The sequence below is a fragment of the Cibotium barometz genome, chromosome 32 (assembly GCF_041138505.1).
Source record: "Cibotium barometz isolate CiBa-2024 chromosome 32, ASM4113850v1, whole genome shotgun sequence".
Classification (NCBI taxonomy): Eukaryota; Viridiplantae; Streptophyta; class Polypodiopsida; order Cyatheales; family Cibotiaceae; genus Cibotium; species Cibotium barometz.
In genome coordinates, this window is record NC_141077.1 from 29,632,985 (window position 1) to 29,658,878 (window position 25,894).

Sequence of the window (25,894 nt, forward strand, 5' to 3'; positions counted from 1 at the left end):
TTTTTATGATTTATTTGTTCAACAATTTGTTCACTTTATATTAAATCAATAGAATTGGTTGACTGCAGGGCAAAATTTGATTACATACATATACAAGTGGAAAGTCCACATTATTTCCTGAACTTAGCCATCTTGACTCCATGAGAATCAACTCACAAAGATTCAAATCATCAACTCCATCATAAATGGCACACACTAGGTGCTATGACATCCCCACTCACCTCATCAGTGCCCAAGAGTAGGTGCAGGTGCATGCATAAAGGTATGTCACCGTACTTAGAACTGAAGTGTTTCTACCTCTCACCCACCCATTGCCTAAGGCTGTGTGTGTATGTGCCTGTGGTATCTTTAGTGCTACCCTTAAGACTCATATTTACAGTAAAAGTTTGAAATCCTTGTTTGTGTCAGGTGCTGGCACCTGAGGTATATTAGATGTGTTTGAGAAATAACATCATAAATATACAGATTTGAGCAATCCACAAAGGAAGTCTATTATGAACAATCTCCTTGTTACTAATACATGTATGTGTACACCTTGGCAAAGGTAGACATGGAGCATAATGGCTTAGAAACATTTACTCTATTTGAAGACGTGTTTCATCCTCATTAGGTATTAATGCATACATCTTACAATCATGGGATTCAACATAAACTGTGAGGTTCCCCATGTAAGAATCCGGCAAACACCGATGCTGCAAAAAATCCAAAAAATGAAGGGCCAAAAGTACTTTAGTTGCAGACATGAAAGCCGCATAACAAATTATATTACCAAATTAAGAAATGAAAGCTCGAGTATGTGCATACCTCCCACAAATCCCTTACTACCACAGATGTACTGGATTCAAGACTGACATCTTCCCACAGTACTGTGATGTAGTCACCAGTCGCACATCTGTTCCAGAGTATGACCACAATCCGATTATCTGACAAAGGACCAGCCCACACCTGAAAGAAAATACTCTCTTTGAAACGATAGAACTTCCAAGAAAAACTGCTTTCTCATTTTTTGTACAATACTTATGACTCTTTCTCTCTCTCTCTCCATTAGCCCCATGCTTGATATTTTGGAGAGTGGTATACCATCTATTGGGGACTGATGCTCCTCTCATGTTTCATGTTTCATGCTCCTGGTATTTCATGATGAGATTTCCAGACAGTTTTGTATCACTCCAGTAAGATAGTTTTGATTTGTTTTATTTTCTGTTCCATGATGAGATATGCATAATACCAGGGACATTTTTGTATCACTTTGGTCTCATAGGCCCATTGGGTCTTTAGTAGATGCTCGCTCTCTCTCTCTCTCTCTCCCCATCACAGAGACAAATCCAGGAGATTCTCTGTCGATATGACATGCTCCCATCACGGAGGCCTGACATTTCCTCCACCGTCATCAGTTCTAGCCGAGGCAGGCATTGTCATTAGCTAATCATGGCATATCTCACTCCACAGGATCATCTGCTGATTACATGTACATATACTAGTGTTTGTAGCTGTTTTGAATGCCCAAACGTGAGATAGAGAAACAAACAAATTGGGGGTTGAGAGACGGGCCTGTGCGGGAGATATAGAGATTGCTAGTGGGTATGTTAAGCCAACTCTGCGCAACAACTAGAGTGGTCATTTTGGCTTTGGTTTTTTAATCTTTGTTGGTGGGGCTAGTTGAGTCTCTGTTAAAAATACCACAAAGCTGAGAAGCTTGCACGTGAAGCTGAGCTGCGCAAGAAGCTAGGACTAAAGTTGGGCCGTTTCTGGGGGTTTGCGCAGAATTGTAAAGAGGGAGAGCGCGATTGAGTTCCACGTTCAAACATTGAATCAATGGCGTGTTTATTTTCCTTGACATTTTGTTGGTGTACGGCTTAAGCCTGCATGAGAAGTAGAGAGGGGAAGCTGGCCAAATCGAACCACAAATTGTGAAGAGGAAAGTGGTGATGCCATCTTGCACACCGGAGCTAAATATATAAAGGGTGATTGGCTTCTCCGAGAACAAAAGCTTTGCATTTGTGGTGTTTAATAGTCTCTTTCCCATAGTTGAAAAATTGTTATACATTTTGAAAGAAGTAATTCTTTAGCTGTGTGGTTGGAGGGGATTTTTTGGTCATTGTAAACTTGTATTTTCATTAAAATCCTAAGTTAGAAGGAGTTGGGTGGTTTGAGATACCAGAGAATCTCTCTCACATTATTTGAAAGATTCATACATTTGGAGTGTTTGTGTCATAACCATTACTTGATCATGATTCTATCGTTGGTGTTAGGCCTTGAGATAACTCAAGTTGAGTGCCTTGGATTCCCCTTTTCCGTGATACTATCTTTGCGAACCGATTACGAATGGTTCATCTTGTTGCAAGTTCCTGACTCACTACGAATCAACCAGGTTAAATCCCACTTACCTGAAGAAGTATACCATATAGAACTTTGCGACGAGGAAGCTATCTTCTAAATAATTATCATTGTAATAATCCAGTCACAGTACATTTATTTGATAAGAGTGATCTCGTCTTTTTCACTCAATATCATAGTATGGTCTTGTGGTGTTACCTTGCTGGATGGTGTCTTTGGTGCTCGACGTTTCTTGGAAATTGTGTTAGTGGTGCTTTGTTGTGGGTGTTAGTGATATAATCATGGTACTGGGTTAAGCTATATAGAGACATTGTGCTACTTTACCAAATGCATAATATCTGTTTTACCAAACTGAAGGTCTTGAGTTCGATCCTCAGTGGGGACACCAAAACAGATGTTATGCGTTTGGTAAAGTAGCACAATGCCTCTGTATCGCTTAATCTAGTACCATGATCATATCACTAACACCCACAACACCAACAAACAAAGCACCACTAACACAATTTCCAAAAAACCTCGAGCACCAAGGACAACATCCGGTAACACCACAAGACCATACTATGGTATTGAGTGAAAAAGAAGAGATCACTCTTATTGAATAAATGTGCTGTGACTGGATTATTACAATGATAATTATTTAGAAGATAGCTTTCTCATCACAAAGTTCTATATGGTATACTTCTTCAGGTAAGTCGGATTTAACCTGGTTGATTTGTAGTGAGTCAGGAACTTGTAACAAGATGAACCATTTGTAATCGGTTTGGAAAGATAGTATCATAGAAAAGGAGAATCCAAGGCACTCAACTTGAGTTATCTCAAGGCCTAACACCAACGATAGAATCATGATCAAGTAATGGTTATGACACAAACACTCCCAATGTATGAATCTCTCAAATAATGTGAGAGAGATTCTCTGGTATCTCAAACCACCCAACTCCTAACTCAGGATTATAATAAAAATACAAGTTTACAATGACCAAAAAATACCCTCCATCCACACAGCTAAAGAATTACTTCCTTCAAAATGTATAACAATTTCTCAACTATGGGAAAGAGACTATTAAACACCACAAATGCAAAGCTTTTGTTCTTGGAGAAGCCAATCACCCTTTATATATTCAGCTCTGGTGTACAAGATGGCATCACCACTTTCCTCTTCACAATGTGGTTCGATTTGACCAGCTTCCCCTCTCTGCTTCTTATGCAGGCTTAAGCCATACACCAACAAAACGTCAAGGAAAATAAACACGCCATTGATTCAGTGTTTGAACGTGGAACTCAATCGCTCTTCCCTCTTTACAATTCTACGCAGACCCCAAAAACGGCCCAGCTTCTTGCGTAGCTCAGCTTCACATACAGGCTTCTCAGCTTTGTGGTATTTTTAACAGAGGCTCAACTAGCCCCACCAACAAAGATTAAAAAACCAAAGCCAAAATGGCCACTCTGGTTGTGCAGAGTTGGCTTAACATACCCACTAGCAAACTTTGAATCTCACACACAGGCCCGGCTCTCACCATCAATCCGTCTCTCTTCTGCACCCTTCACACGGCTAACCAACCTATCAAACAAGAGATCAAAACACTAAAAAAACCCCGGCCAATACAGTCCTCTGGCTCTCGTAGGCTTTTATAGCCTCTCTGTTCTGCAGCGTTCATCTCCCACCACACTTTTCCCACGTTTGTTGCATCACCTCACAACTGTGGTTGCTATCTTCATGCGTGTTTTCCCAATATAATCCGGCTGAGGTTATGGTTCACCACTATACCTTCTTTCCAATTATGCCATGCAACCATAAACAACCGCTTCAATTCGATGGTAGCCAACTATTCTCTCTTCTTTACCGTCCTTTTTTCTTTAGCGCACAACCGCCCTTTTACCTCAATCGTTGATGCGTGAGAGCCTTGCTCTACCACCCTTAGATCTCTATTTTATTATTTGTTTTTAGCCATAGCTTTAAAGTAAAAGATTTTAGCCAAAGCTCTCGAAAAATAATGGGTATTCACACCCATATAACTAATTGTCTTCGTCCATACTTCCAACATGTGTAGAGAGAAGTTGGCCACCAACATTTTGGCATCTTATCTTGATGATGTGAATGCCCTATACCATGAGAATCCTCATCATACTATGTTCCACCACCGAGCCTTTCCCAATATACATGGATCAAGTAAAAATATCATCTTATTCCCTTATTCCCCTAACAATGCAATTACATCATGCTATATGTACAAGAATGATGATCACAGCTTAAAAAATGCATCCTAACTATACACCCCCTAGCAACTAGTTTGTTCTATACAAAAAAAATGGTCTTGTCTTTATTCTATGACTTCCTAAATTGAGCCCTAGCATTATTTTGTGCATTTGCACGGTTCACAAAAATTGCTTAACAACGTGTGGCCTGGCATTCGTCATCATATGAACAATTTTGGGGCATGGAACCGCAAGGTGGCTTAGCGGTAGACTGCCACATGCAGATGAAAGAAGTGGTGGCGGATGTGTGGAGTATGGTGGTGAGCTTTGACGTGAGGGTGGATAGGGGGACAGTAGGTTCCACATCCTGGAGTTAGCGGTAGATGTGGTTGGAGTAAACAAGGTCAAGATCGTGATAAAAAAGGACATGGGTGTAATGTGAGATGGGGGGTAGTGGCAGAGGACGGGTGGTGTGCAGATAAGAGTGAAAGAGAGGTAGGCATGGTCGGCTTCAAAGGGGGGTGGCGGGATGTGTTAGAACATGAAGTCAAGTTGAGTGTTCTAGTTTGTACTAGGAACTAATATTTGTGTGAGAGTGCCACGTGTCATATTGGGAGTTATCCCATATACACTAGGTACTTTAGTTTGTGTGTGCACTCTATAAGAGTGTTGTACTTCCTTGTGTCAAGTTAGTGAAGTCTACATCAACCTTTCTCATCATGTAAGTACTTTGGTTATCTTTGCTTGCTCTAGCATTTTCATTATGTCTTTCCATTCTATTCTTGCACCTTCATGTGGTATCAGAGCCAGCTCCCTTCCTCCTTGCCTTCCAAGGAATTGAGTTGAGAGAGGCCAGAAAGAGAAGCTTCTCTCTCTCTCTCTCTCCTTGGAAGGCTTCCCTTCCCATACCCCTTCATGTGGAGCTGGAGCTTCCCTGTGGTCTTCATCAACATGTTGCTGCCCGCCACCTCTTCTCACTTACCTCGCCATTCTCTTGCTGCTGCCCGCCTCTACATCAGGCTGCCACTACCCTGCTGCTGCCCGCCTCTACATCATGCCGCTCCTGTTTGTCCCTGATGCTGCTCCAAATCTGGCCGCACCTCTTCCAGCCATCTTCTTCCCGCCATATCTCTGATTCTCCTTGCCAAGGCTGCCTCGATTTCTGTCCACCATTATCAGTTTCTGCCCGCTCCTGTTGCTGCCCCACATCAGGCTACCACGTCTTATTTTCAGCATCGCCACATTGCTGAATCTGCCCAGCCCCTGTTTCCTGCACGTGCTGCATTTGGTCGCTCCTATTTTCTCCAAGTGCTGCACATTTTATGGCTGCCCCATCTCTGAAGCTGCCCATCATCTTCTTCAACGAATTCAATACCAAAATCAGCACACTTCTTTGGTGAATATCTATCCACGATTTGGCCAACATATGTGATTCCTCACGATGATGAACACCCACGCTGCCATTGAAAAGTTCAATGGCCAAGGATTTCACACTTGGCAAATGAAGATCAAGTTCCACTTGATGAAGTACAATCTGTGGAATCTGGTCAAGGGAACTTCTTCATCAAACGAGAAGGAAAAGGAACCTCAACGTCTCGAGCAAGCATTCGCAATCATTGCATTGGGTCTTGGAGACAATTATCTGCATCACATCTCTGATCTTGAAGACCCTGCTGACGCTTGGAATGTGCTTGACCACTTATTTGGTGCAAGTAGCAAGCATTCAAAGTTGTCACTCAAGATTGAATTCTTTGAGTTAGATCTAAAAACTGGAGCACCTTTGGATGCTCATATCAACAAAATGCGAAGCCTAATGAATCAATTGGCTTCCGTTCACTCTCCGGTGACAGAAGATGATGCTATGGCAGTGCTTCTCAAAAGCATGCCTGAAGAATATGACAACTTGGTCACGACACTGAAATATGGTCCCGATCCTTCATTTGAAGGGATCATAAGTGCATTGCAGGAAGATGAAAGGAAGCGGGAGAAGCGAAAGGATCACCAAGTGAAGGGAGAACAAGCTTTGGCAACCAAGTTCAAAAGGATTTCTTTTAAAGCTTGTAGACATTGTGGCAAAAACAATCATGATGAGAAAGATTGTTTTCGCATCAAGCCATGTGGGATTTGTGGCAAGAATGGCCACTCTGAAAATAATTGTTTCTCAAAGAAAAATTCAGCAAATATGGTGGAGGACACAAGTGATGACAAAGCATATATGGTAGATGATAAAGATTTTTGTTTCTAGGGTTCCCTGCCTGGATCATGTTTCCAAAGATTTTGTAAACCTGTTGCAACCGCTATGAGTATGCAAAGGTATCTTGTCTTATCTGTTTGAACCTCTCAGAGGTATCTATTATGTTTTGTGTGTTTGTCCTGGTATATCCCATATTTTGTACCTACCCAAGGATGTCCAAACTTGCATGAGAGACTAGAGTCGTGGATTTATCCTTGACCAGAGACCCTGGCATGAGAGACCATGAGCCTATGATTTATCCTTGCAGTATGAGGCATTTCCTTGAGGGGGGATTTATTGGGAATATCAAGGAACTGCATCTTTTATGGACTCATGCTATCACTCACCTTTCCTTCATGGGGGGGTGTTAGAACATGAAGTCAAGTTGAGTGTTCTAGTTTGTACTAGGAACTAATATTTGTGTGAGAGTGCCACGTGTCATATTGGGAGTTATCCCATATACACTAGGTACTTTAGTTTGTGTGTGCACTCTATAAGAGTGTTGTACTTCCTTGTGTCAAGTTAGTGAAGTCTACATCAACCTTTCTCATCATGTAAGTACTTTGGTTATCTTTGCTTGCTCTAGCATTTTCATTATGTCTTTCCATTCTATTCTTGCACCTTCAGGATGGAGAAGTCGGGGAGAAGGTGTGCCAAAGCCAGAGATCCCATAAGGTAGTCCACGGTGCTAGTACCTCCTGAGTGAGGGAAGAAGGTGAGGGCGTCGGAGGGGACATCCCATTATAGATAACAAGACCATGTGTAGCTCCTAGCTCAAAGAAATATCTCCCATACATTGTGACCTCCTCACAGTCCTGTGATGATCTCTGCAGCCCTGTGTCAGTGATGTCTAGCTCCTGTAGTCTGATAGGGTCGTCCAGATCGAGTAGTGCGACCTACTCACTTCCCGTCCTGGCATTGAAGTCCCCGAGCAGGAGGACTTCCCCCAGCTGTGAGAACTCCATAATATCCCCATATAATGGTAAGTACAGTGACTGGAAATGTTGTGCGGCGTACGTGCATCCTCAGCCTTCCGGATGATGCTGAGAATCTGTCGAAGATGGGATCTAAAAACGACAGCTACCCCTCCAGAGCCACGTACTCCTCCTGATGTGCGGGTCTTGCGTCAGAAAGCTGACTCCCACTCATACCCGGCTATGTATGATAAGCCCCTCTCAGGGCTCTGATGAGTCGTTGTATAGAAAATGACATCCCTGCCTGTGAGAATCTCGCTCAAGCCTCTTGGATTCGACCATAGCATGCCATTGCAGTTCCATACTGCTAACCTCAGGTGTTTGGTCTCATAGACCCTGCACCTCTATTTGGGACGGCGCTTAGTAATAATGACCCTACCATCACTGTAGATAGCACACTTGCCTGCTCTACAGGCCCCATGAACTGGCACCATTGCCTCATGCCAGTGTGCCACCTGTGCTGGGGTGAGATCACCTCCCATGTACACCTATGTGCCCTTGAGGGCAGCCCGCCTGTCTAAGAAGGCTTGTCTATTGGTGGCATCAAGGAATCTAATGATGAGGGGCCGCTCTCATGTCATATCCTTGCCTACCCTCCATGTATCTGCAAAGGGGGGGTGATCCCGTCCACTCCTAGCATCTGCAAAGCGTGATGGCATCTTCCTTGGGGGAATCCCCCACACTCGCACATGGAGGGCCCTATCCTTCTTGCGTTTCTCCTTCTCGAGAGTCTCATGTATGATGATCTATGGGGGTTTGTGCTTCTTCACCACCTCCACCCAATCTTTCTTAGTGGTCTACATTCTTCCCGCAGCTTATCACTCGCAGCTTTCAACTTCTGCAAGTCCGTCCTTAGACCTTCCTGAATATTCAGTTCCCCTTCCTCCACTGTATGGTCCTTGACCGTAGCCTTTAGGCTTCCATTTTTGCCCTGAGTTCCCCTATCATTGGGGCAGCCTCTGGCATTCCTTGTTGTTGCAGCTAGGTCTCTTTCAACATCTGAATCACCTCCTCGTGGTGGTTCACCTGTGCTGCCAATTCTTCAATCTTGTTGTTCTTGCCCTGTATCTCCTTGCGGAGGCCTTCCAACTGTTTTTCATGTTGGTTCAGGACCTTGTCCAGCACCTTCTTCTGTTCACCCAACTTCTTGGTGTTGTTGAGAGAGAGAGAGAAAATGTGTTATGAGAGCGAGAGAGAATGGTTGTGTGTGTGTGTGTGTGTGTGAGAGAGAGAGAGAGAGAGAGAGTATGTGCACTGTGCGTGTGTGCAAGGATTATAAGATGCCTACAGGTTATATAGGGACTCGGGAGACGCAGGCTCGTTTTTTTTTAGTATGCAGTTTTGTTTTTTCTGCAGGTTGAAGGTTCGTTTTATTTTTTGAGGTGGTTTTCTTTTTGCAAGTAAGTTACAACTAAAGCGTTTTTTTTTTTTTTCCAGCATGCAGGTATGCAAGTTCGTTTTTTTTCTTTGAGGTGGTGTTTTTTTGCAGGTGCGTTACAACTTACGTGTTTAATAATTCAGGAGGTTTGATTCGATTTTTTTTTTTTTGGCATTGCCAGTGGCCACATTGGGGAAAGTCGGTTCTGGAATCTGAAGTCAAGTATGAAACGGTGTCGTGTTGAAAGAGAATGAAATGTGGCTGAAACGTTTCCTAAAGCCATTTTGACATTTCGGAAAGGAGTTTCGGCGGGGGAGAAGGAGCTTTCAGCATTTCAACTAGCCAAATAGGCGTTTCGGGGCGTTTCATGCAACTATGATAACCGGCCTTCGTAAGGGTTGTGGCATGGATACTTAGCTTATCTTCAAGAAAACAACAAATTCACACATAAAACCTTGAGAAAATCTGAAAATAAACAAAAGAGAGAGAAGATACCGCACTAGAAGTCAGAAAAGCCTTGCCGCACCCCCCCCTCCAAGTTATATTAAATAAAACCACTTGGAGGAGTCTTGAGTACAAATTCTTAGAGCTAGAGAGCTCTCATCTTTTTACATGTCTCAACAATGAAAGAATAGTTATGGTTCTTGCCCAAAAGCACTTGAGAAAAGCTCTTTATAACTCACTTATAGCCCAAAAAGCATCTTTTTAATAGTAAAAGCTCTTAATCTTTTGCTTTCCAAAAGCAAGTCGCATCATTCCAAGCCTATAAGGTTGCCTTGCGCTCCTACCACGTGGAAGTGCCACGTTAGCATCGCCACATTGCCTTTTTTTTTTGGGAGCGTTGCGTTTTTGCATGTCAACAACCCATATTTTGATGCTTCAGTGACATCCCCCAACTTATTAAACAGCTGTCCAATCTATCTTTGTCTTAGCTTTTCCTTGCTCTTTTTTTTTCTTGCTTTTCTCTTGTTGTGGGCCTAGCTCTTCTCTACTCTTCTTCGTGGTGAGTGCTTCCCATTGCTTGAGGAGAAAGCAAAAAGCACCGCGTGTAAAGATCATTATCCCTCGTAGGAGAGAGATATAACCTTTGCTTTGATACCACTGTAACAAGCTTTTCTAAGGATTGTGGCACGGGTACTTAGCTTATCTTCAAGAAAACAACAAATTCACACATAAAACCTTGAGAAAATCTGAAAATAAACAAAAGAGAGAGAGTAGAGAGAGAAGACACCACACTAGGAGTCGGAATAGCCTTGGGCCGACTGCCCCCCCACCCACCCCTCCGAGTTATATTAGATAAAAATCCTTGGAGTCGTCTTGAGTACAAGTGCTTAGAGATAGAGAGCTCTCTTGTCTTTTTACATGCCTCAATAATGAGAGAATAGCTGAATTTACAGTTCTTGCCCAAAAGCACTTGAGAAAAACGCTTTATAACTCACTTATAGCCCAAAAAGCATCTTTTTAATAATAAAAGCTCTTCTCTTTTTAGTATTTAAAAAGCTTTTAATCTTTTTCTTTCCAAAAGCTAATCACATCATTCCAAGCTTGTAAGGTTGCCTTGCACTGCTATCCTACCACGTCGGCATCACCATGTCACTCTTCTTCTTCTTTTTTGGCGTTGTATTGCGTTTTTGCTGGCCCCCTCTCATGGGTGACGCCGTATAGAGATCAGAGATGTTTGGGCTTGTATTTGATGGAGCTTTGCTGTCATCAGGAGACTCTGATGCAGCAGCACTTAGGGAGGCAGGAACAGTAGGCACCTCTTAGACCTCCATTACAAAGTATTTTGGACCCACAAGGCAACCACAACGACCACCACCCAAGCTCACCCGGACCAGTCAGAGCACGTATGTCACAGCCGCCACAACCTGCACCAGTGCCCAGGGAGTTACTAGAGAGAGGGCACAGTCTTCCGAGAGCTAGATGTACCCGTCGTTGAAGATCTAGACCCCCCACCCTGCAGAACCAAGACATCCTTAGATGCCACAGAGATGTACCGCCACAAGAGGTGGACATTGTTGCACTATACAACATTCAAGAGGAGGAGGGCATATGATGAGCTTTGTATACATAGGTCCACGTGGTACATAGGCCTGTTTTCTTTGGTAGACGTTTCTAATTTTCATGTCTTTGGCATCCAGTTATTCATTTTTAGCTCATAGAACCTCTATGAGCTATACATTCACTCTCTCTGTGTGTGTCCAAGTACATGGGGGTGTATGGAAATATGGGTGCAGTGCAGTCATGTGTAAGCAACAACCAACAGAAGAAACACATTATACATCAGAATCTTACCTCAAGGCACTCCTCAGATCCTTGTATACTAACTTTTGATCCTTGTACCCCAAGGCTATCTGCAAAACACGTCAAGATCAATGTGAAGGTATGAAAAAGATTATATATGCAACCATGTTGTGGGGCTGCATAACAAACCTTGGTTCACAGCAAGTGCTTCTGTGTTTGTGAGGATGTCAAACGTCTCAGCTGACATGTTCCTTACATCACATCCAATCAACAGTGGAGCCTGAAAATACAGCAAAAGTGTCATTCTTTACCGATATGTCAGACCAACTTACTTAAGTATGCCTTACAGCTCTACGTTCAATTATATGAGACTCTCTAGTGTGACAGAATTCAGAGATTGATTCAATAAAATGAGAAACTGACCTTCATAAGGCACCAGATACTGAAATGAGACCGATATTCCTCAAAGGTCATACCACCATTTCCCACCTCCAACATATCAGGATCTGCAAGGAAAAAACAAATGGCATCGTGTAGAGGACAGATTTGTGTGTTCACAGTAGTTAAATGAAATCAAGAAAAGGCACACTGTTACTTTACTTACCATTCCATCCACCAGGCCCAGCATGTGCTGCCCACTGATTATTTAGGTCAGCAATGGCCACCATGCTGCAGAAAGAGGATACTATGCATATGTTATTACACTGAAGAATGTTACAACTCTCAAGGATCCATTCTTCAAGTCTCACCAGTTTTTTCCTCCTTTTTATAATAAATGAATAATGAACACACACACACACACACACACACACACACACACACACACACACACAAACCCATGTGCATGCGCACTTGCTCACACACATGTATGGACTTGCACCAGTGCACACACACAGGCAGTTCGCACCTATGTATATGCACACTTGCACGTGCACACACATGAAAGGACATGCACCGGTGCACACACACACAGGCAGTTCCATTCTCAATAAAAGCTTACCAACCTTTTCCAAGTGTCTTGGATATCATCTGTTGTACGCCAACTGTTTCCAACCATCTCCCCCCATTCTGCAGGGTTATCTTGACCCCTAGAATAAAAAACAAGGTGATTTTCTCTAGCACGTTTTTTAGCTAGACAAATGATTTTGAAGAGTGTCCACACTTGCAAATGATGAAGAGTGTCGGTACTTTCATAAAAAGGATTCTTACCACTCACACATTGAGAAAAAAATTGTTCGACCTGTTTGGTTGAGAGCATCTCGCATAGGAGGATACCTGCAAACATCACAACTCATTCAGGTATACATTTTACTATATATAATAAGTAAAGCGACCCCATAAATCAGATCTGAGCTGTTGGGTGACCTTGGAGACAACAACCGTTGGATGATGTAGAAATAAGAGCATGGTTTACTTAAAGCAAGGTTTATTTTACTATTTACTGTTTACTATGAAAGAAGTGAAGTGAGAACGTGAATTGATCTGAGCCCCTCTAGCCATCCAGTGGAAGCCTATAGGAGTGTAGAATATGATTTAAACTCCAATGCTGCTCCAAGGTTGCGAAGATACTCCTGCTACAAACTTCCACCCTGTGAAGCAGAACTACGGTGATGTGTCGGGGGAGTCTGCCTCTATAGCTCGTCCGAACACACCACCTTAGGGAGGACTCTATAAACTAACACCACAACACTAGCACAACACAAATCCAGAGTACCAATCCACTCAGCTGATATCCTCTGACCTTCAGTTGACACAGTTGGACACCTTAAAATCCCTCAAACTAATTCAGCTGACTCCCTCCAGCTGTCCTCCCATGTCAGATCCGACCTCCAATAGCTTTGATCTTCACTGCTACGTCCTCAGCTGACCTTTTCTAACCACCAGACACTCCCAACTGCTGACACCCAGCTGATCAACTTCTGACTGTAAACTGAATCGGATAGCTGCTAGCTGACATAGTAGGACACCTTAAAACCCCTCAAACTAATTTAGCTGACTCCTCCAGCTGTCCTCCCATGTCAGATTCGACCTCCAATAGCTCTGATCTTCACTGCTACGTCCTTAGCTAACCTTTTCTAACCACCAGCTGACCAAAAACACTCCCAACAACTGCTGACACCCAGCTGATCAACTTTTGACTGTAAACTGAATCAGATAGCTGCTGCTGACCCCAATCAGATATATGTCTGCCAAGCTCCAAAAAAGTCCTCCAAGCCCAGCAAACCTAAAATTCCTTGCTTCAAAACTTCACTCATCCTATCAGCTCTCCCTGCTGACTGAAATCTGACTTAGCTACCTCAGCTAACTCAGCCCTGGGTCAGATCTCACCACTCTTGTGCCCTTAACACTTCCACTCCCTCAAAAACCTCAAATTCCACCAAGACTCAAGGTTGACAGTAGACTGTCTACTGACTCTGGAACACTTTCCCCTTCAATTCTGCAAATCTGACTACTGATTGACTTACTGAAAATCTGACAGTCAGACAAAAAACCCTATATCACTTCCTTTCAACCCAAAAAAAAAACCAAATCTACCCTTGTATACCCTCAATTGACTCGTATTGATACTCAACTGACCCTAGCTGGCACCTTGCTGACCTAGACCACCATCCAGCCCACAACCAATCCAAGTGACTTCCAACTACTCTCTGATGGTCAGCCCAGATTTCACAAACTTCAAACCAGACAAAATCTACTCTTTTACAACATCAGCTAGCTAGACCAAACACAAAACTGACTCCAGCTGACTCTGTCAGACCCTACTGACTCAAAATTAGAGCTTTCTGACTCAGACCTGATTCAACAAACTTCTGATCTTCATTCACACAGGTATTCTCTCAACAATCTCAACCCAAACAACATATACCAGAGCATAAACAACTCATCAATCAAAACCATAGGAAGCCCTTTGCATATAGATGATAATTTAGCCTGTCTCAACAACCCTAAGACATGGGATTCATACAAGATATGAATACAACAAGGAAACAGAGGGATTCTCCACAAGTATATTCCAACAAAGCACTTCAAGCTTTTTTCTTCAATTTCACAAGAACCAGAAACAAAGGGCTCTGCAGCCACACTCTACAGACTTCCACCTTTAAACATAGCAGAAAACTGTTGAATAAATCCTTGGGCTGGTCCAAGTTCTAATAGAGTTGCAACTCCTAGAGGTCCTAGGGCACCACAACCTCCTACAAGACCCTCTATCTCCTTTGCACTCTTTGCTCCGAACAAACCCAAGCTTTCCCACACAATTCCCACCTCTACACAAAACAATCACAGCCGTCGCAACGACCTTCAATCCAAACAGACCAAACAACAAAAAACCCTCCAATAAGCTTCTACAGAGCTTCCCCAAAATCCCGGCTCTCCTCTCTTCTCTTGGCTCTCACGTCACTCTTTTCTTCTCGCTCCCCAATGCGCCTCTCCTTGTCGACTACTCTCATTCCCTACACATGCAACAGTTCTCCCTCCACCTAATTGGGCTGACAATAATTAGTTCTTTTTGGAAGATGGCCATGCAACAACCACTTATTTCCTAAGGGTCCAACCATACTCTACGTGCTTATTTTCATCTCTATGGGGTGGGCGGGCATGTATTTTGGGTACATATCTTGTGCACAAAAAAACCTATCAATGACAGTGTATCGAATGACTATCTTTGAATTTTGCATCCCCATACACCTACACTGCAACATGTAATCTTCAGCGTGCAGCAATGCCTCAATGTCTTGCTGATACATGCTTGCCAACTGTGATTAGATGGGACATCTGTCAGAATATGCAGCGGAGATGAAGACAAAATCTGAAAACTCAAGAGCAAGTGCACTGCAGAAAAACACAGCACTAGAGAAGGAGAGAGAGGCATGTAACTCTGCTATATATACACTAGAAAATCCCGGAAACTGAATACAACATGTGTGGGGGCAAGAGGCCATTTTATATGGCCCCTATGATCCAATCGGCCTGCAGCAAGGACAGCCGACAGCACCTGGAGGACACCCGACCTGAAGAAATCCCAGTCGGCTAGCTCCTGTCAGTTGGCCAGCACACGTGTGAAGTCGGCCAGCTATAGAGAGAGACAGGGAGTAGCAAGACTAGTCGGTTATCACCTGGATCAATCCTAGAACCGCACGACAGCCTCCCACACATGGTAAAAATAGGGAAAAAAATATGGAGAGTGGGGAAAAATGCGAAAACACCTAAATCGGGCGGGCACACCCACAACAGAGGCCCTGGTGTAAATATACAGACAGGAGATGACTCCTAACACCCCCTCTCAGCTCTTGGATGTGGAACCAACCCCAGTGAGCTGGAGTGCCGCCGGTAAAGACTTCGTGAAGAGGTCCGCCGCATTGTTCTCCGTCGAACAATAAAGAAGCAAGATGTCACCAGCCAAGATCTTCACGTACAAAGTGATATTGTATCTCTATGTGCTTGGTCCGGGCATGGAAGACCGGGTTCCGAGCAATAGCTATACAGCTCTGGTTATCACACTGGATGACTGTGGGCTCCTTCTGTGGAAACCCAATCTTGCCAAGCAACCTCCGCAGCCACACAACCTTGGAAGCAGCACCACAAGCAGCCTGGTACTCTGCCTCTGTCGATGATAAGGCAATAGTTGGCTGCCTCTTACTGCTCCATGAAACCGCTCCTGAGCCGAGGGAAAAACTGTAGCCTGATGTCAAGGTCCTCGTGTCTGGCTCTCCTCCCCAATCTGAGTCACTCCAACCTTGGAGTCTGACCCCATCCATCAATCCCCCTCCTGTGTAGAAGAGTCCAAGATCATTCGTACCCTGCAGATACCGCAAGATCCGCAATCCTGCATCCCAATGGTCTTCAACGACGTCTGCATGAATGAGCTCAACAGCCCCACGGAAAAGCTCAAGTCCAATCTGGTGTTCAGCAACCAGATCAATGAACCAACCAGCTTCCGATACAGAGAGGCATCAACTGGCTCACAAGGATCATTCACTGTCAACTTTGTGTTTGGGCCCATCGGCGACATAATAGGCTTGCAATTCTCCATTCCAAAGGCCTCAAGCAACTCATGAACATACTGCTGTTGAGAGACAAAAAACCCCCTCTCGGTCTGCCAGATCTCCAATCCCAAAAAGAAGTGGAGTAAGCCTAAGTTGGTCATCTCAAACTCCTTTGACAAGGCAGCCTTCATCACTCCAATGTGCTCCACATGACCGCCGATGAGAATGAGATCATCCACATAAAGGATGATTAATGTAACCATGCCGCGTTCCCGAAAGAGATACAGGTTGGGATCTGCAACCGATCTCTGAAATCCAGTCCGGAGAAAGAAGCAATCAATCTTCTGATTCCAAGCCCTGGGAGCTTGTTTAAGACCATACAAGGCCTTCCTTAACCTGTAAACCATCCCTTCTGATCCTGATCCTGATCCTGGAACCACAAAGCCTGGAGGCTGCTCAACATACACCTCCTCCTGCAGGTCACCATTAAGGAACGCAGATTTGACATCCATCTGATACACAAGCCACCTCTGAGAAGAAGCAAGGGCAAGAACGGTCCGAATCGTGGTCATCCTTGCTGTCGGTGCAAAGGTATCCTCATAGTCGATGCCTGGCCGCTATGCATAACCCTTAGCTACGAGTTTGGCTTTGTGTTTGTCCATCGTCCCATCTGACGCATATTTGGTCTTAAAGACCCATTTGACACCAATGACTGACCGTTTTGACGGCCTTGGTACCAACTCCCAAGTGTTGTTCTTCTTGATGGCATCCAGTTCCACCTGCATGGCTTTCCTCCAAGTATCCTGTGCAAGGGCTTCCTTGACGGAAGTGGGCTCTTTGTCCCGCATGATATGAGACATCAACGCATAGTTTACCTGTAAAAGCTCCGCTGAATGACTTTTATCATGGACTCTATGCGATCTTCGAGGTCCGTCCTCTATGGTCCATTCGGAGGGAAGCTCCGTGACACCTGACTTCTGAAGGGTGTCCACTAACCACCTGAGTACTCCAACAGAACGCAGAGCCTCCTACTGCTGTGGGGGCTCAACTCCAGCTGCAGGCTCAACCTCCTGAACTGACTGTGGTTGTCCAGCTGGAACAATAGACTGGGAATCATCATCAGAATCCTATGGGTCTCCAAGAAGTGGCAGCTCATCAACAGTGGAGACCGGAACATGCTCATCAAAGACCACATCCCTACTGACAACAATCTCATTCCTCTCTGGATCAAACAACTTGTATCCCTTGGAAAGAGAGTTATATCCCACAAATATAAGCTTTTGGGACTTGGAGTCGAGCTTCCCCCTCTGCTTCTTCGGAATGTGTACATACGCATCACTCCCAAACACCCGAAAATGGGAGACATCAAGTTTCCTGCCAAAATATGCCTCAAAGGGAGTCATGTTAGGTACTGCAGTCATCGGAGACCGGTTGAGGATATGGACAGCCGTAGCCACAGCCTCTCCCCAAAGTGGACGAGGAAGATCACGATGCTCCAGCATCGTCCTCGGCCATCTCCACCACTGTCCTGTTCTTGTGTTCAACTACTTGTATTGGCTAGTTCCCTCTTGATGCCATGATCTGCACAAAATCTCACGAAAGCATTTGAAGAGAATTCACCTCCTTTGTCAGCCCGGAGAGTCTTTACCTGCAATCCAGACTCTTTCTCCACCATCACATGCCACTCCTTGAACCGAGCAAAGGCTTGGTCCTTCTGAGAAAGGAAATAGACCCATGTGAATTTGGAACAATCATCAACAAGCAGCATGAAATATACAGATCCTCCCAAGGATGGTGTCTGCATAGGTCCACACAAGTCAGTGTGAACAAACTCCAACGGTTTCGAAGCCTACTTCGAAAAGGATTCCATGTGCTGCTTACCGCGTATTCAAGAACTGCAATGCCCTTGCCTGCTGCCAACATCTGGCAAGCCAACCACCATTTGGTCCCGAAAAGCTCGCCGCAGAGCATCCACGTTTAAGTGGCCAAACCGAAAGTGCCACAAGTCACCAACCTGAGAACCTGTCAATTAGGAGAGTGTGGAGAGTTTGTAGATACCATTCTTCACGCCGCCTTCCCAAACAACCTGGCCAGTTTCACGGTCCCGTAGAGCAACTGAATGCTCCTCAAACTCCACCTGGAAGCCAGTCTTGCATACTTCATGCACTGACAATAGATGAAAACCAAGTGCTGGGACTTAAAGAACACGAGAGGAATGCTTACCCCCCTTGCCGTCGGGAATGATCTCCATCTGGCCCTCACTGTGTATCGGAATTGTGGAATTGTCGCCAATGAAGATGCGACCTGACTGCCATTTCAGATCCAAAAAGAAGTCACGGGAAGGAGTCATGTGCCTGGAAGCACCACTGTCGAGAATCCACTCCCGAGTATCCTTTGCGGTGAAGCCAACTACCTTCTCGCTCGAAGAAGATGAACATCTGAGTCCATCATCTCTAAGTGCACAAAGACTGGAGTCTTTACAGCTGAAGCTGAAGCTGAAGAATTAGCACTCTTCCCAGTCTGCTTAGGACACTTCCTCCAATAGTGGCCTTTCTCGTCACAATCATTGCAGCTCCTCTCGACCTTCAGTTTCTCTCGGTTTGCGTCAGGCTTCTTCTCAAAAGACTTCTCCGGTGAAGCCTTCTCTTTGCCCTTGTTGTTACTCCGACCGTTGGCCAATTAAGGTACCCTGTTATAGAAAGAAGCCAAATGCTGCCATATATCTCTGGCCAGTGTCATATGCTTGATATGATTGATTACCTGCGGTGTGCAGTTGAGGAAAATGAAAGAACGGACCCTAGCATTGACACGATCCCACAATTGTGCATGTGCCTCGCGTTCCTTCGGAATCGAGGGTAACTCCCCTTCCTCTAACTCCGGCCGTGGAACCCCAACAACAATGAAATCAGCAAGGTCGTTAGACTCCAAAACAGATTCCATCATTACCTTCCATATGCCATAGTTGTTCCCGTCCAACTGACGGTCCACTGGGAATGTGGGGAGTGTCGGGATCTTCACATGCTTCTCAGCCATCTCAAGTAAATCTACCACTGCGGGGGTGTAACTGAAAAGGGTGGGTGCGTGGGAAAAAAGAACAACTTAAACCTGCAAGTGGCTGTCCAGCAAATCAGCCCGCCTTCCTCTTGCTTCTCCTCTTCCCGAACAGTCCACCAATCAGCAACAAAACAGCCCCCCTCTTGCTCACACAGTTCCCAAGATCTATCAAGAGCCTAGAGCTCTAATACCATGTCAGAATATGCAGCGGAGATGAAGACAAAATCTGAAAACTCAAGAGCAAGTGCACTGCAGAAAAACACAGCACTAGAGAAGGAGAGAGAGAGGCGTGTAACTCTGCTATATATACACAAGAAAATCCCGGAAACTGAATACAACATGTGTGGGGACAAGGGGCCATTTTATATGGCCCCTATGATCCAGTCGGCCTGCACAGCAAGGACAGTCGATAGCACCTGAAGGACACCCGACCTGAAGAAATCCCAGTCGGCCAGCACACATGTGAAGTCGGCCACCTACAGAGAGAGACAAGGAGTAGTAGGACCAATCGGCTATCACTTGGATCAATCCCAAAACCACAGGAAAGCCTCCCACACTTGGTAAAAATAGGAAAAAAATATGGAGAGTGGGAAAAAATGAGAAAACACCTAAATCGAGCGGGCACACCCACAACAGAGGCCCTGGTGTAAATATACAGACAGGAAATGACAGGCCTAAAGACAATCAAATAAACAAAGGCAAGAGAATGAAAACCTTATTTGAGGTTCGATTCCAAGATTGAAGCAGTTGTCATACTTCAAATAATCAATATCCTGTACAACAAGGATAATTTTCACAACCCTGAATATAAAACTGCCTACACAAACCATAACAAAATACATTCATTTGTTACCAATGTTGTACATATAGGCGTGCACGCATACTTACTTTAACCTACACACATTCACTTGCCTACACAAACCATAACAAAATACATTCATTTGTTACCAATGTTGTACATATAGGCGTGCACGCATACTTACTTTAACCTACACAAAGTGAATGTGTGCGCATATGTACATACATGCACACAAACTATGTGAGAGTGAATGTGGGGCATATGTGCATACAAACAAATGTGAGACATGTGAGACATGTATGATGCATGTATATTTATGTATGCACACATATATGTGAATAAAAATATGAATGCATGTGTATATAAATATGTGTGCATATGAAATGCATGTGCCTACACGCTGGAAGAAGAAATAATTTACCCAAGATGCAAACGTAAAAGCATCCTGAGCTTCATGAAATAGAGAACCAGGTCGCCTTTCACACGTAAAAAGCCTGAATTTACATAAACACATAAGCCAATGCCATTTGAAAAATCAAAAACACCCAAAATAATGACGTTAACAGAAAATCATTAGGCCATAAGACAAATCTAGTATCTACCATGTTGCTTTTGGGCATTCCTTACCCAGCATCTGAGTAAATACCAAGTTTCAATCCTTTGGAGTGTACATAATCAGCAAGAGCCTTGATTCCTGATGGAAAGGTGCTTTCATCCGGAACTAAATACCCCTGTAGCATAAAATGATGGATTCAAAAAGCAATGAGTTTTTTTTTTTGAAGCATCTATCAATGCTCTCTCTCTCTCTCTCTCTCTCTCTCTCTCTCTCTCTCTCTCTCTCTCTCTCTCTCAATGCTCTCTCTCTCCCTCTCTCTCTCTCTCTCTCTGCTCATGTACCTAGATCAGATTTTATAGTTCTAGATTTCTGTTATCTTTCTTTATTACTATTTTGTACCTAGGATCATGTACCTCATGGATATGATGTAACCTTTTGGTCTCAAAGGTCATTTTGGCCTTTTGAAGACGTTAATACAACTTTCTTTCTTTCTCTTTCTCTCTCTCTCTCTCTCTCTCTCTCTCTCTCAAAGTCTGAGATCTTAGCTTCAAGATTTCAGTTTTAGTTTACTGTTTTCTTTTTCTTTTTTCATCCATGACGAGATTTCATGACACTATGTATACATCATTTTGGTCTCATAGACGCTTTGGGTCTTTTAAAGACATTAATATAACTTTCTTTCTTTCTTTCTCTCTCTCTCTCTCGGAGTTAGACCCAACCTTCTCCATGATACCACTCCAAGTTCGCTAACAATACATTGATGTTTCTTTAGACATCCTACTCGTGTCTTTTCTTATTTCACACTGCTCAGGAAGAGTTTTGTGTACCAGCAGAGGCCTTAAAAAATACAAACCTGTGAATCGCGACTTGATGACCAGCAATCATCTGCAAAAAAATGAAGACAAACATGTTGTAAAGTATGCTCTAATGTAATATTACAAGAAGGCATGTGAAATCCTGAGGAAATACCAATGTTGACATATGTGTAACCAATGTCTGCCAATCCACTTGAAACCAGGGCATCAGCTGCCAAAAAAAACACAATTTAACCTCGTGTTAAATCTGTTCTTGTTGAAATATTATCCACTAATTGAAGTAGAAAATTCATGCAAGATACAAATACATGACTGAAAGGTGAACATGAATACAAACAATAGTTTTTAGGATTCGTGTTGTGATACACCCTTCTCCTAGCACATGGGCACAAGTTTTCTCTACAATTGGTATCAGAGCCTAGTAAGCTTGCAATTTTTTTTGTTTTCTCGCACCCATGTGCGTTAGCTGCTTGGATAGAGTAAAGCCCCTAAATTCCAAGAGTGCACAAGGTCACGTTTTGGAAAAGTCACTATTTGGGTTCTTTCTAGTATTTCTCGTGCATGGCAACTCTCTTGTCCCACCTACCCTTTCAGTTGGTATCAGAGCCTAGTGAACCTGCAATTTTTTTCATTTTCTAGCACCCATGTGCATTAACTGCTTGGATAGGTAGAGCCCCTAAATTCCAAGAGTGCACAAGGTCAGGTTTAGGAAAAGTCACAATTTGGGTTCTTTCTGGTATTTCTGGTGGAGAGTTGCTCCCCTACCTTACCAACATTAGTGCAAAGGGCTGCAACCCTCCCCGGCTACTTGTCATGGATTCATGTATCATTGATTTGCTTCTTAGAATGAAGGTGACCATGGAGGAACCATGGCAGAATATAAGGCTCTTCTGGCAAATATGTCCTCCCATTTTGGATGGAGCGGAACGTATGCTAGTGTCAAATTTGGAGTCTACAATGGCCCATGCTTCGGAGCAAGTGTTGGGCGATGCCGGGGACGGAGCGACTGCTTATATATGATCATCTAATGCTGGTCAGTTCCTCATGCTGTTGTCGGCCTATTTATTATGCTCATGAATGCTGAAAATAAGCATTAACTGCTATTGATTTCACACGTGTTAGTTGCTTGCCCTTGCTGGTGGCGCCGACAGGGATATATGCTGGCCGACAAGTGTCTAATGCTCTTGTAGAGCTGGCCGACTGGGTATAGGCCATTTGTTTGCCCCTTTTTGGTGGCCCATAAGCTTAGGGCTAGCCTAGAGCCTCCTATGATAGAATGATCTACATGAGCTGACTGTTCTCCAAGTGGATTAAGCGGCAAACTCTGACACCTAAGGCTTGGAAAGACCTACGTAGCTCATGCCTGAGATGTCCCTAGATTAGGGCTCACAATGCGGTCAGAGTGTACATCAAATAATCCTAAAAAACGTACTAAATCTGTAAAAGTATAGCACTGATGGCCGATGAGGTGATAGCTCAAGTGGTGAAGGTGTTTGCCTAGGACTAAGAGGTCCTTGGTTCAAAACCCCCCTTGGTGCTTCCTTGGCGGCATCGCCTATGGGCGGATAATTAAGCACCCACGGGTGGGCGCCTACGGGCAGTGAAAATCAATAACTATGGGAGGATCTTGGGCCTAAGGCCAGTTGGGAAAATAAAAGTATAGCACTGATGATGAGCCAGTGTGTCACTCAGTGCATGTGACATTGGTGGTGGTGATATTAACGGGGTATTAATGAGGGTTGACTTAGGAGCCCAAAATATCATAACAAGCTGGCTTTATTACTAAGGTTAGGCTGGGGGTGAGTACCCATTGTGTGAAGGACGAATATAATAATAGGGGTGCTTTTACAGGGGTCTATGCTAGATATGAGTTGAGTGGCTAATGATGGTGGTGGTGGTGAGATATTAACTGGGTGTTAATGAGGGTTGACATTAGGAGCCCAAAAGGCCATAATGAGCTGCCATTATTACTAAGTTTAAGCTCGGCGTGCCTTGAGTCAATGCCCGGTGTGTGAAGGACAAATATAATAATAGGGGTGCTTTTAGGGGCTCTATACCTATATAAGTGAGTGGATAATGATGATGCCCGGTGTGTGAAGGACAAATATAATAATAGGGGTGCTTTTAGGGGCTCTATACCTATATAAGTGAGTGGATAATGATGATGGTGGTGGCGGTGATATTAACCGGGTATTAATGGGGGTTGACGATAAATGGCCATAAGGGGCTGCCTTTATTACTAAGGTTATGCTGATGGACGTGCCTTGGGTGAGTGCCCACTGTGTGAAGGACCAACATAATAATAGGGGTGCTTTTACAAAGGCTCTATGCCTATGTAAATGAGTGGATAATGATGGTGGTGGTGGTGATGAGATATTAAACGAGTATTAATGCAGGTGGGCAGTAGGAGCCCAAAAGGCTATAACGAGGTGCCTTTATTACTAAAGTTAGGCCGGGCCTGCCTTGGGTGAGTGCCCACTGTGTGAAGGACCAATTAGGGGTTCTTTCACAGGGGCTTTATGCCTATATAAGTGTGTGGAGTGCTCATAATAAGGGGTCTCCAATCAGGAAGATTGCGACGAGATCAGAACCTGTCAAACCTAGGTCAAGAGCTAGCTTGACATCTGGATGGGCAACGGTGATATGGACATTGGGGTTTTAGTGACACTCTCTGATCAGTCAGTTGACGGACATGTCTAGCCTCACCCTTGGGGATGCTCTCGACGAAGGGGGTTGTAGTGTTCCTCGTATGCAACCGGCACTTGTGGAGTCTCCTCAAGGGCTTGTTTCAGTTGATGAGAGACGTGGTGATGATGATGATGGTAAGGTGATGATGATGATAATGTTAAGGAGGATTAACATAATCATAATCATCAACATGAACATGGTGTACTCATTACAGCGCCCACTAGAAGGGTCTAGTGATTTGTATGCGTAAGACACAATTAAATTAGCTGTGCAATGGTTAGATGATAAAAGAAGAGAAAATCTTGCAGGTTGCGTGCCTTACCTGTCTCTCGGATAAGCTCCTCGGAGATTTTACAGCCGAAAAAATTCCAGCTATTCCACCTGCCAAACTAAATCAAGCAATTAGATATTGAGTTCTGATGAAGATGCAGTAGTCGGAAAAGAAAAACTGATGGAGGTCTGCAGTACCCCATGGCAGGCGTTTGGCCCAGCCCATTGTTGAGCTGCAAGCGAGATCGATCAAGCAAATGAGCGTTTGAAGGATGATGCAACAAACTCAGTAACGCAAGAACGAATACCGCCAGCCCCGCCATTCCCAGGTGGCTGACTGACCAAAAAGCTAACAATGAAATAGGCTCCAAAATTCAGCAGGGGCCTTTGAGTATTCAGCAAGATTTGGGCGGCCCGATAGTGAGAAACGGGCGCTCAGCTTGTGTATTGCCAGCCCGCCCACCCATCAACAAAATGTCCCAAAAGAAGTTATACATATACTAGTATTCAACCCGCGCGTTGCTACACTATGTAAAAGACATTAAGAAGGAAAACGTCATAATGGAAGCCGGAATACAAAGGGTCAAATCGATGGAATTTTTTCCTCTTATTTTTAAGAAATCTAGGATTTCTTTTTTCTCCCCTCTCCTTGTGCCTTGGTTGTTCATGGTTAATATGTAATAGATATACATAGCTAGATGAATCCAAGAACGTGCCCAAATTCACCTTATAAGAATGTGCAATTTATAATCTCATGGTAGTCATCCACAAGACAATAAACCATCAACTCCATCATGCATAGTTTGGACTGGATACTACGACATCCCCACTAGTTACTTTATCCCTTAGTGTGTGTTTTCTTTCTGGGAGAGGGAGTGTTGTCATACACCTTATGGTGTGAGAAAGAAAGGGGGGGAGTGTGTGTTTTTTTTTTTGGGAGCAGGAGTTGAAAGGTTCCTTGTTTGTCATACACCTTATGGTGTGAGAAAGAAGGGGGAGGGGGGGTGAGCTGAGGTTCAAACTCTCGTCCACAAGGATATATTTCAATGCTCTACCATTGGCTAAACGCTAATGGATGCTTCTGAAAGCAACTTGTAGTATTTTTGAATCTCTCATTTGGTCCATCATAACACCATGATTGCAATCCGATTCACCAAAGTGAAAAAATAAAAAAATATGCAAGATACCCTCTAAGGTTTCTTTCACAAATGCTAGTGACTGCTTATGTGCTCAAAAAGTTGTGTGAGCTTTGTAATTGACTAATTAATATTTACATAGTATATATAGCACTAAGAAGCTCGCGGGCTCATGCATCATAAAATGACTCCAACAATGTGTGTCGAAAGCTTCCAACGTGAATTTTTCTAA

The 25,894-nt window shown here is 43.9% G+C and overlaps 1 protein-coding gene across 1 annotated transcript; it reads right to left on the reverse strand.

The window, feature by feature from the left end:
- LOC147620063 (alpha-galactosidase 3-like) lies at positions 1-24,942 on the reverse strand. The gene is made up of 15 exons (XM_086772218.1): positions 24,725-24,942; positions 24,579-24,637; positions 21,723-21,779; positions 21,607-21,638; positions 20,825-20,928; positions 20,619-20,691; positions 20,113-20,171; positions 12,569-12,634; positions 12,364-12,447; positions 11,964-12,028; positions 11,783-11,865; positions 11,549-11,639; positions 11,411-11,469; positions 805-945; positions 1-692 (listed from the first exon to the last, which is right to left on the reverse strand). The coding sequence occupies exons 1-15, from the start codon at positions 24,847-24,849 to the stop codon at positions 576-578; spliced, it is 1,215 nt and encodes a 404-aa protein (XP_086628344.1). The 5' UTR covers positions 24,850-24,942; the 3' UTR covers positions 1-575.
- Positions 24,943-25,894: the final 952 nt, after the last annotated feature.

Excerpts from the sequence above, each read along its gene's own strand:
- LOC147620063 (XM_086772218.1), bottom strand. The coding sequence starts at position 24,849 with ATGGCGGGGCTGGCGGTATTCGTTCTTGCGTTACTGAGTTTGTTGCAT. Across the intron at positions 20,929-21,606 it reads CATCAAGTCGCGATTCACAG|GGGTATTTAGTTCCGGATGA; the intron begins GTTTGTATTTTT and ends TTTATGCTACAG. Across the intron at positions 12,448-12,568 it reads TTTTTCTCAATGTGTGAGTG|GGGTCAAGATAACCCTGCAG; the intron begins GTAAGAATCCTT and ends TTTTTATTCTAG.